Genomic DNA, 16084 nt, shown 5'->3' on the forward strand with positions numbered 1-16084 from the left:
GTGTTAGGTAGTGACCTCTGGGTAGGTGGATACCTAGGGCGTTACAGGGCACATCCCAATGAGTATCAACAACGCCTCCTTTCTTAAAATCTTTTCTTTTCAGAAGTTGGGTTGGTTACCTGGTCCTACCTTTCGTTCGACGTCTCGTCTTTCCTTCAGCCTACCTTGAAATTTCATAGGAAATAGTTCAAATTTGGCAAGAACCGGACTGAATACCTGTGTTCCAAATGGAACATTATTGTCCTTTTCGCCCCCTCGTATTTGGTTTGTTCGTGCAACCTATGTGTGAGAAGAAAGGTGTTTTGACTTGTTTTTGACCGAAATGTGGAGGCCAAATTGGAAAGATAAGAGTGGTTTGTGGTGTGTGAGTGGGGAGGCTTTGGCATAAAGTGGCAAACCGGCACCGGTTAAGATAACTGCATTTGTTAAGTACAGCTGGTGTAGCAATCAATCCTGCCACTAAGTGAAAAGAAGCAGCATATCTTCAATATTGAAACAGGTTGTTTAGGGCAAAGGCTTTTCAGTTGACACCTTGATTTGGGCTCATGGTTTCATTGGAGTCATGATAAGGTAGCAGTGGGTGGGGTACAAATATCTGGTCAATTCAGTTATCTGGTCAAGTTCAACTTTTTTTTTAATGATTATCCTACAACATGAGTAATTCCACATCTTGAATCATGGTAGTTAGTTCCTCTAAACGTAAGGTTAAATTCCATTGCAAGTAAATTTATCAGAATAAGATTCAGAAGTTGAACTTCTTGTTTTGTAAGCATATGGTTAAGTCAATCATTAAAAAAAGATTTCTGAGAGGCTTTATTCTGTTCTCCTCACTTTCAGTCTTCCACCATAGATGATTCTCTGAAACAAAGTTTCTGGTAAGGAACATTACAGCTCTCCACTTGATGCAAGTAGCAGAAAAGAAATGTGGCAAGTTACTTCAGAAGGGTGCGTCTTGAGAGGAGAGTACAGCCTGAATTGCATGTATCACAGAGTTCCAGACTCCAGAGAGGTCAAAGGCTTGCATATATAGTTTCTTGGAGGAATGCACCGGACACTGAAAGCTTGTGGTTGAGGTTACAAAATTCATTGGACTAAGGACTTCTCCCTTGGTTTCAGTTGCCGCTTAAAACCTAAGCCAGGCAGATGTATTTGTCTTCTGAACCTCATTTCTGTGAAATATGCGCTGCACCTTGTCATATGTCAACAGTTCTTCATTGTGAAAGACTCGTTCTGCACGGCTACTAATCTGTTGGAGTTTCTTCGTCTCCGATAACAAGAAAGCAAGCATGGCATATCCTATTTTCATGATAACGATATAGGGTATATATATGTATACTTTCAGCGATATATTTTGCAACAATTTCATGATAAGAGTGGCTCTTGAACAATAGCGTCGGTGCTTTGTTGACGAGGAAAAAGAAACACAAAGGGTGTAGACTACTAGATTTGATGGTGAGCTTGGGATTCCTTCGGAGAGCAACCGCGAGACAGGGCTCCTTTGTTTATGTCGATGGCCAAAAGGATTCTGCCTAACTAGTTCAACTGAACACACATCTCAAAGACAAAACATGACTCGGTTCAGCACATTTCTCCTTATTACTAAAGGACTTAAAACTGAGGGCCTAATTGTTCAATCATACATGTTTCGACGCGTTATCGCAATGAAACTAAATAGCAGATTTAGAAGCGAAAAAGTATGCAAATCTCACAACATACTTGACAGACTGCCCACAGCTTGAGACGATGAATGCTGGCTTATATATTTTGCAAACATAGATGCGATCTAATAGTACACCAAATGGATTTGAGAATCTTTGCTCTGGGCCGAAGAGACCTGATTCGTGCAATCCATCAGCGCTTTCTGACATCTTTTCAGTAACAACTAGCCACGATAAAACATCTGGATGGTCCACGAGCGGCTTCACACCTCTGGCGTTTTCCTGAATAAGCTTGAGAGAAGCACATTCAGGAGATTCTCAGCTTGGTCTGCTTAAGATGGCATGTTGATGCCTTTGTGCAAGCTTTATTCGAGGCTTCTGAAACAGAATTGCAGTTGCTGGACATGTGCCACAAACCGAAAGGCAGTGTATGTTCGTTCCCACCACCTGCAAAAATAGCCAGCTACAAATCAAAACTGCCATAAAGTGTATCGGATTGATCTTACAACGATGATATGTCAGTTCAGACTAATGTTTAAGGAGAAAAATATATAAAAAAATCAATAGTTCATCGTAATGATTCAGGGGGTCAACAACAACAAAAAAAGGAAAAGGCTACCACCCATTGCTTCAAGTTCTTTTTCAAGACTCAGACTGGATTCTTTGGCTATGCCTAATAAGCAATATAGTTCCACAAAAAAGAAAGATCAAGGGGGGATATTTTTGGCCCTGAACTGGACCACTTGTCAAAAAATAGAGCCTACAGGTTTGAACGGAAACCTGTGTCGTGGATGTTCTGAACCATGAATACAGTATTGTGGTCTGTGAATAAGGAAGTGCGGTGTCATCAGATCTCTACGAATTAACACAGGAATGGAGGGTGTAGCAGAACAAGAATAACTTGGCAATGAAGGAACATCACTGCTATGTGATAACAGAGGGTTTTGCAAGCAATCAAGCAACACCAAAGCCGTCATGCAGATATCTTGGATACTCGTTTGTTTTGTAGATAATTCACCCCATTGTGATGGATTGCAATTGAAGCACCTAAGTTCCCCTTGAATTTTTCATATGCTCCAATACGCTCTGATAACACTGTCGCAAATTGGAGGGAACACAAGTCAATATTGATTCTCATACCTTACCACCCCCGGCCCCCAGGCACCGAAAACTAGTGTAGCAGCCTAGCATCTGGCATATGCAATCAAGAGTAAAGAGAGATATCCTTCGAAAAAAGTAAAAAAAAAAAAGTTATTCCATTTCGGTTGTTTCTAGTAAACTCCGACATTGTACTATACATGATGTGTTTGTTCAATAGTGCTAGCATCGAGGAGGCATGGCCACCAGAATATCTAGTTGACACAAAACTGGAGTCAGAAAACAAGGACAGAAATCATATAAAGAGAGATGGAGGTAATCGAAATGTATAAATACATAGCTACTCGTGGAAATCAAAGTTATCCTATGTTCCTAATTTCTTGTTTAAAAGCTAAAGAAACTTTTAAATTTCCAAGATTGTTCTTTTTAAGGAAAAAAATCTTTTCACTACAACAGTAGTTTAGAAGAATCATATTCTTGAGTGTTACAAGCATTAATCGGTTAATGGCACATCTTCTAAGACAGAAAAGGGACTGCTCATTTTTCTTATGATTTCTAATCAATTTGTGTTGCACTTCCAGTGCAAGAGCGCAATTTGGTATCACACGATGCTGCTACCATGATACCATAGGGATGAATTGAGATGCAGAACACGACGTCAATTTCAAATATAACTAAGCAATCTGCAGAATCTCGAGTGACAGCACTGAATCTTACTTGGAAGTTTCAAATTCTCCTGCACATGACAAAACTAGGGCCTCCATCCTGCAATGAAGCCAAAAGAAGATTCACGAGTTCCAGAGTATGCCACTATCTGAAGCACACAAGTGTAATGAATTCACGAGTGCAGCATTGGAGCAAATGGCTCCAACATCAGTACATTGAATGCCTCAATCAGCAAGACAACCGTCTATACACACTAATACATTGTCTAAAGCCGTGTTATACAACATGATAACATCATATTCACTAATTAAACCTACATACCACATATGGCTGCCCAACAAATCACATTTATACCAAACAAGATTGCAGACAACTAGGTAGGTGAAATATGGATGCATTCTCTGGGCTAAAACACTGATGACCATTTCCTTGTCAGATTGGCTGTCATAATAATATGAAGTCCACATATAAAATGAATGTGACATCCAGAAATTAGTAAGCAATTTTGCCCTACTCAGCATGAGCCATTATGCAATGGCATCCATTTAGAGATGTGAAAATTAAACAGACAAAAATAGATTTAACAGGTTTGAGAAACACAACAAGACATTTTCAGCGATTAGGTTGGTCAGGTTAACCTACTTAATACGATTTACATGTTAACAAAACATGGCAAGCTGACAAACAAATAACCAGTCAAACAATGTTATTTAAATCTTGGTAAATTCTCATTTGCATTTTCCATACAACACATTGTCGTTTTCGATCCATTATATATAGGTATCGTGCCCGTACCAAGAATCAACCATGTTGTACTGACCTGTTCACCAATTGTCTACTGAAAATAGTATATATCATTTCAACCATACTGTTCCATCTTAAAACATCAAATAGTCATGTCACAATCAGGTTAGAACTTGGCCTGTTTGACAACACGAAAACCATGCTGTGCTATCTAATTGGGGCTCTTATCAGGACCTGACCCCAACAAAATAAATCAGGCTGAGCACATTGACAGCTCTGCATTCATAACCATTTTTTACCAGACCAGCAGGGGAGGAGCCCCCTACTGATTTTTTTCTATTTTGTTAGTAAAAGAAGTCTTTGTACGAAGAGTTTTTACAAAGGCCATATGCCCAAAAGAAGACCATAACAAAAGTTCTAGGAGAAACTACTCTGCATTCATAACCATTGAATCACATAAATTGATATGTGACAGTAAACCAAGAGCAGTAATATGCTAATATTCGATTAATTCCTATGGAAGAGGAGCCATGTCCCTTATATTTCTGAAAATGGTGTGCTAGGACTAATGAGCAGAAAAAAGACAGAAAGTCAAGGCCAGTACTCCAGAAATCAACCATTATTAAATATACTCAAAAAATGGAACAGAATCAACTATGGCTCAATACCTTGCATCCTCTTGGATGTACAAGAGCACTACACCAACCTTTCTCCTGAAAAAAGAATGTCAAAGTCAATTTCGTGGCAAAAAAAGCAAAATATAATAGAAGAAAGTAGAAAATTATTCACCTCACGGATGTCAAACTTTCGAGAACAGAGTTTAAAATGGGCTCAGGCACTGTGAACTAAATATATATTGAACAACACATGTAACACTGCCCACTGGCAGTTGGATAAACAAAATGCCCGATGAAAATTAGAAACATAAGAGACAGATATTTGAGCTCAAAATTAATTGATTGATATGCTTAAATAGACCTCATACAGGGATAACGCCCATTAAAAAGAACACAAGGGATAAACGTGACAAAATATTAGAAGATAAAAAGAACAGCCATAAAGCTGAAAGCAGTGATTATAATTCTACTACCAATATAAATATTTACAGGCGAAAACAGGAAAATTGTGAAGTTAATCTGCATTCCCCTCCCAAGAAGTGCATGATTTGAGCATCTGTGCTTGAACACATAAAGCAGCAGTAGAACACAAAGTGCTGCTCCCAAGAGAGTCCTCCATGAAATTGCAGAGATTGAATTCCATCAAGGATTTGCAACACTGCCTTTTCCAGTCCAATCATATCCCAACGGAACTTTATTATCCTTTTTAGTTCTATGAGGCAAATTCACAGCCAGCTTCCCAACTACCTCTCAAAGCTCCTGTCAAGCCTCCGAGGACTCACCCTTCTTTGTAGTTCTGGTGATCTGGAAGCAGAAATACGAGTGGGTCGAGTGCGAAATTTATCTCCAGTATTATTTCTGAACTGCTTTACAGCACCATTCCGGTCATATGGCTTGACTGATTGACCTTCATATCTATCAGCATATTCCCTTTGATCATAACCATTCCCATCATACTTATTTCCCCTATCAAAGCCATAAGGAAGTCTTCCCTGTGTCGGGCGGTAGAATTCTCTAGAACTTGATCGTCCTTGGGAGTTCATTACATCAAATCTGTCATTTCGTGAGGTAATCCTCAGAGGAGGGCTTCTCCTTGAATATCTTTTATTATGATCAGAAAGATCTACCGTTGAGCTGGTCCTTCCATCAACCCATGTTGAAGCATGTTGGGAGTATGTGTGGTTTCTCGATGGAGTGCTGTAACACATAGCTCGATCATCATATCCAGGTTGTCTCTGAGGTGAAGTCATTCTACCCATTCTAACTTTAGTCATGTGATTAGGTGGAGATATACTATGCCTCCGTAAAGTTGAACCTCCATTTGCCATTATTTTCCTTCTATTTCTTGGTGATGACCAATCATGTGGGGATCGAGACCTTGAGCCAGAAGGGGATCTGCTGCGAGCACATGAAAGTTTAAGTGATGCTCTCCCAGTCGGGATGCCCCGTTGTCTGCTGGACAGTGAGCAACGAACTGAACTCAAATTTCCATCAGTAGTATGATCTTTCTCCATCTCAGGCCCATATCGACCAGACCTGTTACTATTTGCACCAAAGTGCCGTTCTGCAGATGCTTCCCTAGCATGTGCAGGCCCTCTAGACAACCCGCAGGTTCCATCCCTGTCAATTGGAGAACCGTGTCCTGACAAAGGGCGGTATGAACTACTTAAAGTGTTTCTCATCCTTCTTGCCATGTGACCAGCATTTGCAGCATCAACAACTCTTACTAAAGTGCCATCATGTGCAACAACAAAACCATTGCTCTCCATCTTCGCAACAGCAGCTTCTGCAGCGTTCCTTGGACCAGACAAGCCATAATTATAATACTCAGGTGATTTATGCCGAGTAGAACGAGGATGTTTTGAATTTTCCACCCACTGCTCCCCCCGGCTGCCCGCTTGAGTATGTCGTGATGCATCATAGATACCATGTGATCTATGAGAGTCAATTGTCCTTTCAGCTTTTGAGCCTGAGCCATAACCATCATCAGATCTGCATAAAAGAAGGGGTATCATGATATTAGTCAATGGTATCACGACAATGAAATCATCAGGAATTGAATTACCTGTATGATGACTAAACAAATCACTCAAAATTTACCTGCTCAGTTCATTTCTGTGGGGTCCGTCAAAGGATCTTGGCTGCTCCACTCGTTGCACATCTCTATTCGATAGCCCCATTTTTCGCAACGATTCATCATCTCCAGCTGCATCTAATAAGCTCAAAACACACTGGTTAGAAGAATCAGATCCGTCCCTTGGATCACGTTGAGAGTGCCTTTGATCTTCAGGCAGCATATCCCAACCTGTATTCTTCACTGTGATACTTAACAGATCAGCACCTAAACCATCATTGCACCTTTCAGACTGGCTGGCTGTTGCAGCAGATCCAACTGTTACACGGCCTGGGTTTATCTCATACATCTGAGTATCACCTGTCACTCTGGAATGAATGTTCTGATCCTTCCCACCAGCACTAGATCCACCATCTAAGCATATTGTTGACCACGAGCGCTTAGATGAGACAGGTGAAACAGCATCATCTTCCTTTCTGGATTGTGTTCCATTGTAACCAGAAACAGGAATACCCACATTCTTTGAAACAGAGTCAATAGGGAGAGAAGGGATGTCAGGGGTGGCTGCTTCATTCTTGTAATCTGATACCTGATAGTGCCAGTTGGTACGATTAACTTCTTTGTACCCATCATCCGCCCAATAACGATCACCAGATTCTCTAAGCTCCCCATCCTCATATTGAGAATCATCCTCCTCGACATCGACTTCTCCAATACCAGCTAGATTTTTGCTAATATGAGATGTGTCAGTTTCATAGCAGTTCTCTAAACAAATATCCGATGCGACCTTCCCAAGCTCATTTTCGTAACCATTCTGGTAGCTATGAGCTGCAGCTTGTGAATCCACAATACTGCCTGTGTCAGTAACACCTGGTTTGTTGCATTCTGAATTGAAACCAGGAGCCCGAGGAGCCACACCTGAAATATAATATGTTTCTGCACTGCTACTGTTGGCACAAGTAATTGAACAGTCTTTAGAATTAATCATTGCCTCAGCACCATCTTCTTCATGCACATGAGTCATATCACAAACAGATGACCCTGGGTTGTCCTCTGGAGGAGGAACGAGATTTTCTGGATCTGCAGAGCTCTTGGGCACACACAGTACATCAGTGCCATGTTCACCCTTCCTACTAACTGACTGGTCCATTTTACTAGTTCCTGAATCAACATCCAAAAGTTCCTGGTTCTTAAATTCAGATATGCTTTGTTCAGAAGTTTCTTCAACTTTATTATCGCTCCAGCCAAAATCAGTAATTTTTTTATTGAAAGCAGTTACTGTTGGAAGGTTTGTGCTTTCCTCAGAAACTAATCTGCTTGCCACAGGCTTCACTGTCGAGCCCAGTTCACTTGTTTGGATTGAATTACCTCCAACATGATCATTTGCAGGATACATATGAGACAAACCTTCACAATCAACAGGTGGGGGATGTGAACCATCGATTTTCTCCACATTTTCAGTTAAAGGAAAATGATCTGTGATAAGAGCCGGTTCTGGATTAGACCCTAGGTGTGATTCCATTACAGAAGCAAATCTGCTCTTCTGCTGATCAGGCAAATCCATTGTTTCTGCAGCGGTATCATTCCCTACAGATTCAGATTTCATTAGCTGCAAATTTTGGGAAGACTGATGGTGCAAAGGGTGAGATGAACTGTCAGCAGGAAAACCACCTTCATCCTTTGTATTAACATCTTTTAGTGCATCAACCATATGAATTTTGTCAACAGAGAGACCAGGAACATCACCAGCATCTGTTGAGTTAAAAAGATCATGAGATATCTGTGGTTTGTTCGTGTCATTTCCAGCATCATTACGATCGCTTACAGTAGCAACTGTAGGATCATCATCATCACCACAATTGGTGTCCCATGCTTCCATTGCAACATTTAGATCCCAGTGTAACCTAGAATCATAAGTGCCATTGGCACGATTGGTTTGCTCAACTGCATCTTGCGAGCAGCCTACAGATTTATCTGGATTACTTGAGCTGTTAGGCATTGCAACACTTGACGACTTAGCATCAGAAGCAATCTCTGTTTTCTTTGCACTGCTCGATGCAGAATAGAGCGAACAATTAACCATTGGAGCAGATGCAGATTCAACAAGATTTTCTGAGCTTTTCAGTGTGGTAACAAATAAGGGCTTCATATCTGGAGCAGAATTAGGTGACTTGAGAGGCCTATCATAAATACAATGTAAAGCCTCCGTAATATTTAATTTATCCCCCTCCATGCCATGTAGGAGACTCAACTCAGAGCTACCCATAGTATTTTCCAGCTTCCTTCCTTCGAGAGGATGAGCTAACTTTGAGCATGCCACATTCAATATGTCACCATCCATCTCACTCTCACAAGCAGCAGCAGCTAGTATTGATATACCAGAAAAATCATCAGCGTCAAAAGGGCCTTTATTTTCCTCCTTGCACTCACCTCTAAGCATCATGACCTTACGATGCTTCTCAAATGATGGGATGCCTCCAGAAGTGCTGCCCACTATTTTTTCATATGGATCCACTAGCAATGGAGTGGGTGGAGGTGATGGAGAACAATCCATATGAAATCTTCTCTTTTTTATAGGGACATTTTCCATGGGGTCACTAAAGCGTCTAACAAGAATGGATACCCCAAACTGCAAGATAAATTGAATCATTCGAAAACTTAGCATTGATGAATGTATTGACTGTTATTTTCATCATATTTCAAAAGAGAAAAGTAAGAACCTTCTCAGATTCAGAGACTGGAGCATCTTCTTGTGCCATCTCTTGATTCGTAGAATTGCCGAATGCATAGAAAGATCCTATTTCATCCTTCATTCTGTCCTCTCCAGAGAAGGAGGTCCTTGCTCTCCTTGCGGCTCTTTGCCTTCTGTTTACAGTTTTCCATCTCACCTCAGGATCTATAGGTCTTGGGAGCTCCAGGCCCATACCGTTAAGCTTGCTGCTACACGAAGGCCCGCCTCTGTCTGTTGTTGATTCACCAGTACAGCCTTTGCAGGTCATTGAAATATCTGTGTTATTGATATTGCGAAATGATGACGACGATGACCTTCCGGTGCAAGTGCAAAATTTGATCTGAAAAGAGACCAAGCTAGCCATAAGATCCCGAACAGCAGAAAGCTAAAGATACAAGGAGGCAAATAGTAGCATTTTAGCGAAGTGAACCGAAACAAGCTTTTAGGGACGCAGACAGTTTACGCAAGAAAGAAATCAACGTGTTGGTAAATCATGAGCGTACCATCAAATCAGATCGTCTTCCTGTTACTGCAACGGAAACAGGAGATTGATTCACATCAACCGCACCCTTGGATCCAATTGATCCCTCTGGAAAACAAAAACAACAGGTTGCTATTGAGCACCACACCACCAAAGCTTATGGTACTGTTTGAAGAATAATAGCATCAGAGTCCACATAGTATGCACATAAGGAAAAAACTAAACAACGCCTCTGCAGCCATGCCACCGCCCCTGGTCACCCATCATCAGCCAGACAGCCACTACTTGAACCCTCTTAGTGCTAATCAGGGAAAAGCTTCAACTTCTGGCCGAGCGCATACAAACAAGCAATCTTATCTTGCAGCACACATTGAAAGCCAGAAGCTAAACCAGAAGTAAGGCTCTCCTGCCCGAACTGAACCCCGTAGCGACAAAATAACACAGCAGCTCCTCATAAGTCAAGTCAACTGCCCTCTGCCGTCAGCCATCGGCCTCCACCCCAGAGAAAACACCAATTCCTCTTCTTTGAAAACAATTAATCCCCTGTCAAGCAGGTAGATCTGGAATCCGGGCCAATTTCTGATGAACACATCATTCCGGCAGACATGTAGAGACGATGCAACAGAGGCAAGCCGTAGTTTGACCTGAGAAAAGAACTCCACCGCCAGCAGTCCAAATCCCTCAGACAAAGCAGATCTGACGCCCGAAGGACGAGAACCTGTCCTTCATCCGCAACATACAAAGAAACCAGAGGAACACAGGGTGATCTCCGTGGCGGCGGCGGCCGAACCCAAACCCCCGCAAATCCGGACGTCGCGGCGGCGGCGGGAGCTGGCAAAGCAGCAGCCGCGGAGGCTACTCAGATTTCTAAGATCTAGGGTTGCATATACCTTTTGCTCCAGCCTTCCTCATCAAACCCAGCGACGCGTCCGCCTCTGCCTGTCCCCTCTCTCTCCTCTCCCCGCTGCCGCTCCTGCGTGCTCGGGACTCAGCTGGAATCCGGACCCTTCCGCACCATCGCTGTCTTTCCCTCGCTGGATTCCTTGCGTGCGCCGCGGCGCGAAGAAATTACCGCGGCTCCTCTTTTCCGCTTTTGACCCCCGACCGCGCCGGGCCGGACCGATCGATCGGCGACGCCTCCTCCCTTCCGCAGCTCCCGCTTACGACTCCGCCTCGCCGTCGCCGCCGCCGGTCGCGATTTTTTTATTGGAGCCTTCCCTTGTTCTACTTCGCCGCCTGCGGGTGGGAGGAGAAGATGAAGACCATATTTTTCTGTGATTTTGCGAGGGCTCGGTATAAATGCCTATTTTTTCTCTCCCTTGGTGGGTATGGACTATGGAGTCTGGTGGCACGAATCTTCGTTCGGATGGACCGGATTGCCCCTGGAGGTGGAGGCTGGGGTGGGGGTTACTCTTTCTTCTAGATGGAGCGAGCTCAGCGCAGCGGATTGATTCCTGCGGATGGATCGGGCCATTTGTTTAGGCCGAGCTGCAACAGATTTGTTCCGTTGAGTGCTGGTGTGCACCTGCAAAATCATGTCCATTACATGGTCTTTAATATTCCCTTTATCATAAATGCATACCTTTTAAAAAGTTTTAGTTAAACTTTTCAAATTTTAACTAACAATAGTGTTTGGACTAGTGTTCCCTAATAAAGTAATGGGCTTCGGATCCGAAGTGATTCGAAGGCTAAAAGGAAATGTATACAAAGTAGGGAAATTTCCTCTGGTATTAATGTCGTATGTCATCTCAGTTATACTTACATCCTATTTACATGTCGTAATCAACCGCTCACTATTATAGTTTACGAGATTACCCCTCTAACTGTCGTATTCTCGGCGTATTCTTCGGTCCCTAGCAGCGGTCCTCCTAGATCATGCCTTCGCCTTTTTTTTTCTCCATCTTCGCGTCGGCCTTGGGCCACCTTTCACTTGGACTTCCGAAGGTCTCCGCTCGACTACACCTTCGGCATCCCTTTGCATGAATCCCTCGCATCGAGCGAAGCCTTTCGGCCAAGCTCTAAAGACCCAACGAAGGCTTCGCCCATCCTAGTTATCGGAACCGTTCTTGCGGCACGGAGAGTCTGAATGGTTCATTCAGCTTGCCAAAGGGTTAATGCAATACGACAGATCCACTGCAATTGTAAGCCTTGTTAGTTAGGTGTCTGCAGAGGTCTTCGACCCAATGTTCGAAGGGGTCTGTGAGACCATTCCCCAATAGCAGCCCTACACAGGCAAGGTTCCCCCTTGATGGGCTGAACCCATGAATTAGATGGTACCACCGAACGTCGTCCCTTTCGCCCGTTAAAGATCTCGCGCTATATAAGTTACCTTCAGTAAATGAGCCCCCTTGCTCACCCGAAGTGTCTAACATTTCTATAAGTGATAGTCTCTAGTGAGACGGTTCAATTTCCAAAATATTGATTATTATTTGTTTGTCTTAACTACCATTAATGAGATGGTTCGATTCCCAACGCATGTCTTTTCGACTACCCTTGAGTTGGCATTTTGATCGTTATATATGTTACCTCGCGATGCATTTCTTTTTACCGCAAACATGTTGCTTTCAAGCCCATGTAATCCGCTTCTGTCACTCTGCCCAAAGCCATCCGACAACCTTCGCACTCTTAACCGAAGGTGAGGCAACCTAATCCGATGGCCCCAAAAAGCAAGATCGCGATGCCGAAGACCTATTGAATCGGGCGGTCAAAAGTTGACAAAGGGGTCCTGGCTGGCCTAAAGAAAGAGGGCATAATAAGCAATACTTTGAAAGTCCAGCTTCCGAAGGACCAAAAGATCCCGATCCTAGAAGATGATGAAGCCATTATTTTCATGGATTACTTCCACATGAGACTTTGCCTACCTTATGATGAAATGGGGGGCAAAGGTCCTTAAGATGTTCGAGATTTTTCTACACTAGTTGACACCAAATGCCAGTGTTCGGCTCAGCCTCTTCGCTTGGGCAGCGAGATCAGAAGAGGCGAAGGCTTCCGCACGAACCTTTGTTGCTGCCCATCAGCTTCTTCATCACCAGCCGAAGCCCGTCTTCGTGGACATTCATCACCAGCCAAAGCCCGTCTTCGTGGACATTCATCACCAGCCAAAGCTCGTCTTCGTGGACATTCATCACCAGCCGAAGCCCGTCTTCGTGGACAATGTCCAGAGCGAAGCGCAATATGGCTGCGTTAACTTTTGCTATCGTGGGGGCTTGGCTGCACCTATCACGGCCTATAAGAACAAATGGTCGAAGGATTGGACGCAGTGGTGGTTCTACCACAAAGTGGAGAAGAGGGGGTATCTTGTATCCAAGTGCCAAGACTACAAAAGCAACTATGCCCCAGACATCATGCTGAAAAGCATTCAACAAGCTACATTCGAAGCCTTCACTAGGTGTGTGAAGCATCTGAAAACCCACGACCTTGTCGAAGAGTTTGTCGCTGCAGGGGTTTGGCCACAGAGCAAAGGGTGGGATATTCCATCCTTTGGGCTAAAGGGGCCAGAGGGGTTGTGCCACCCTCAGTTTGATTTTAGGGGAAAACCAGGTGTGTCTTTTGGTCTCGACTTTCATAAGTCTTCAATTATTTTTGTTATTTTATCCAAAAAAATTGAACTTTTGATGCAGCTGTGATGGTCAACGAGGTGGAAGCCGGAGCCCGACTTCTCTCAAAAAGTTCACACTAGCCGAAAGCCAAGCCTGTGTTGAACGGGCCCTCGGCCACCGGCTGAATCGAATCTTTAAACTACGTGGCCTCACATATGAGGATAGACCGAAGCTCACTAGGCCCTCTACAAGTGGTGCCAAATGGGGGCGCCTCTTAGACTCCAGCACTGGAGATCCCTCCGCCACCCAAGCTCAAAAAAAGAGGAAAGGTGTAAACCCTCTGACTCAAGTAGCCAAGAAAAAGAAGACAATTGCATCGAATATTTAGGGGCTTCGCCAACTAATATTTGGTGATGCATGCAGTGAGGAGGACCTCAGGGCCCCAAGGCCGTTGAATTTGTACCCCTCTGAAGGAGACAACAGATGTGGTCACTCCTTCTCCTAGGCGCTCTGCGACCTCTGCGCGGATCGACTACGTCCCCTCATAATTGATAGCGATGATGACGAGCCGCTAGGGTCTCAGCTTGTTGTCACAACTAGGGCAAAAGAGAGGGAGACCGAGCTTCAGCACGGCAACAGGGCTGAAGAGGCTAACCCTGTCGACTCTGGATCCGAGTCAGCCAGCTCATCTTCTTCCAGCTCAGACTCTGACTCCTCTGAAAGTCAACGTACTGTGGAGACCGAAGAGGGGGATGCTTGGCCACAGCCGTGTTGTCGCGATGGCAAAGACCTTATGTTAGTGGGCGCCTCATGCAATGCTAGAGTCATTGAGGCCGAAGAGGTGAAGGATGCGAAGAACATATTCAATATCTTCGCCCTCCCCATGCCCGAGATACAATTGGCACAGAAACCTGCTTCTGAACATATGGACGCCTTCGATGTCATGACAACAAAGGTACTTTTGATTATCATTATTCTTACCTTTGCACTGTCGTACTTATAATTTAATATTTATTTTATAGGGCATGCTTCTCGCGCGCGCTATGCAAATACGTGCGGAATAGGCGGTGGCTCGCCCAAAAGGTGCGGAGGCGACGAGAGACATGCTGCTAAAAAAAGCAGAGAAGGTTGAAGGAAAGATTGGTGAACACCTCCGACAAATGAAGCTGGACATACTGAGTGCGCAGGAATTGGAAAAAGAGGTAGACACCATTCGCCAATGCGCAGAGCTGTCCAAAGCACGCGTATCAGAGCTTGATGACCTTAAAAAGGATCACCAAGAACTTGGAGCTATCTATGCGGCCGAAAAAGTAAAAACCAATGCCTAAACGAAGCACTACACGAGGCGAGGCAACTTGCTTGGGACGCTGTCCAAAAGCGGGTAGATGTTCTGGAGTTGAAAGCGGTGAGAGCCAACGAAGCTATTGGCAAAACTCTTCAAGAATTGGGTGCTTCGGCCTCAATTCCAGCATTCAACCACTGCAACCTTGATGGCCTTCTCGGGTGGGTCGCGTAATCGTCTGAAGGCCTTCAGCAAGTAGCCCACTTGTATGGCGATTTTTGCACCATGATTCAGGACAAAGCCTTATACAATCTTTAGAGATGACATGCTGCTACCCCCCAGACATGTCGATCGGGGCGGTGATGAAGACGTCGAAGGTCACCGCCAAAGCTTTCACCAGCAACTACTAGTGCATGTACGGGCGTGTAACACCCAAAAATTCAATATTTGCAATAATTTAAAAAATTTCTAGAAATTAATCAGGTGTTGCAACTTAGCTCAATAGGAAATTAATTTCTAAATTTAACTTGGCCTAGGATAATTGTTTGAATGCATTCATGCCGTTGTAGATGCAATAAGGTTTTATTGGGTGGAAAAAAATTTGCAAAATTTCGCTAGGTTTCGCCGCTTTAATACCTCATTTGGAAATGTGTTGAAATTCATTTGGAAAAGGCTTTAAAAATAAAGAATTTGCGCTTGGGCCGAATTCCTTTTTCCGGCCCAGTTTCTCTTCCTCCCACTCCCTTCTTTCCCCTCCCGCGTGGGCCGGCTTTTCTCTCAGCGTCAGCCCAAGTCAGCCTGCCCCACCCGAGCCGACCTCTCCAGCCGGCTACTGCCCCCGCTCTCGCCGCCCGGTGGGCCCAGCTCCGAGCCGAGCCGAGCGCCCGCCCGAGCCGCCCCTTCCTTTCCTCTCTCGCTGCCAGGTGGGCCCCTTTAGCCGAGCCGGCTGCGCCAAGCAGAGCTGATGCCTCCCCTTCTCCCACCTCCGTTCGCCCGCCTCCTTGTTTAAGCACTGCCGCCGCTGCCGGTTTCAATTAAGGCCTCCCCCGTTCATCTCCCCACCCCAAACCGCCTCCGTCGCATGCGCGTGCCCCTTCCCCTCCTTTCCCTTCTTCAATTTGGTGAAACGGCCGTCCGTTGCCGTTTCCGGCCGTATGGAGCTAGCACCGGCATTGAAGTCCGGCCGGCCGTACG

At 44.4% G+C, this 16084-nt stretch overlaps 1 protein-coding gene and 1 long non-coding RNA gene across 2 annotated transcripts; both read right to left on the reverse strand.

Moving 5' to 3' along the window:
- Window positions 1–1735: 1735 nt before the first annotated feature.
- LOC133898704 (uncharacterized) lies at window positions 1736–3467 on the reverse strand. The gene is made up of 2 exons (XR_009906254.1): window positions 2799–3467; window positions 1736–2105 (listed from the first exon to the last, which is right to left on the reverse strand). It is a non-coding gene; the product is annotated as an uncharacterized LOC133898704 (long non-coding RNA).
- A 1637-nt stretch (window positions 3468–5104) lies between these two features.
- On the reverse strand, window positions 5105–11378 carry LOC133898703 (uncharacterized). Its single transcript, XM_062339377.1, has 5 exons — window positions 10960–11378; window positions 10092–10177; window positions 9578–9928; window positions 6884–9486; window positions 5105–6775 (listed from the first exon to the last, which is right to left on the reverse strand). Exons 1-5 carry the CDS (start codon window positions 10979–10981, stop codon window positions 5527–5529), a joined length of 4311 nt encoding a protein of 1436 aa, XP_062195361.1. The 5' UTR covers window positions 10982–11378; the 3' UTR covers window positions 5105–5526.
- Between the last annotated feature and the right edge of the window lie 4706 nt (window positions 11379–16084).

This window comes from Phragmites australis, chromosome 18 (genome assembly GCF_958298935.1).
Source record: "Phragmites australis chromosome 18, lpPhrAust1.1, whole genome shotgun sequence".
Lineage (NCBI taxonomy): Eukaryota > Viridiplantae > Streptophyta > Magnoliopsida > Poales > Poaceae > Phragmites > Phragmites australis.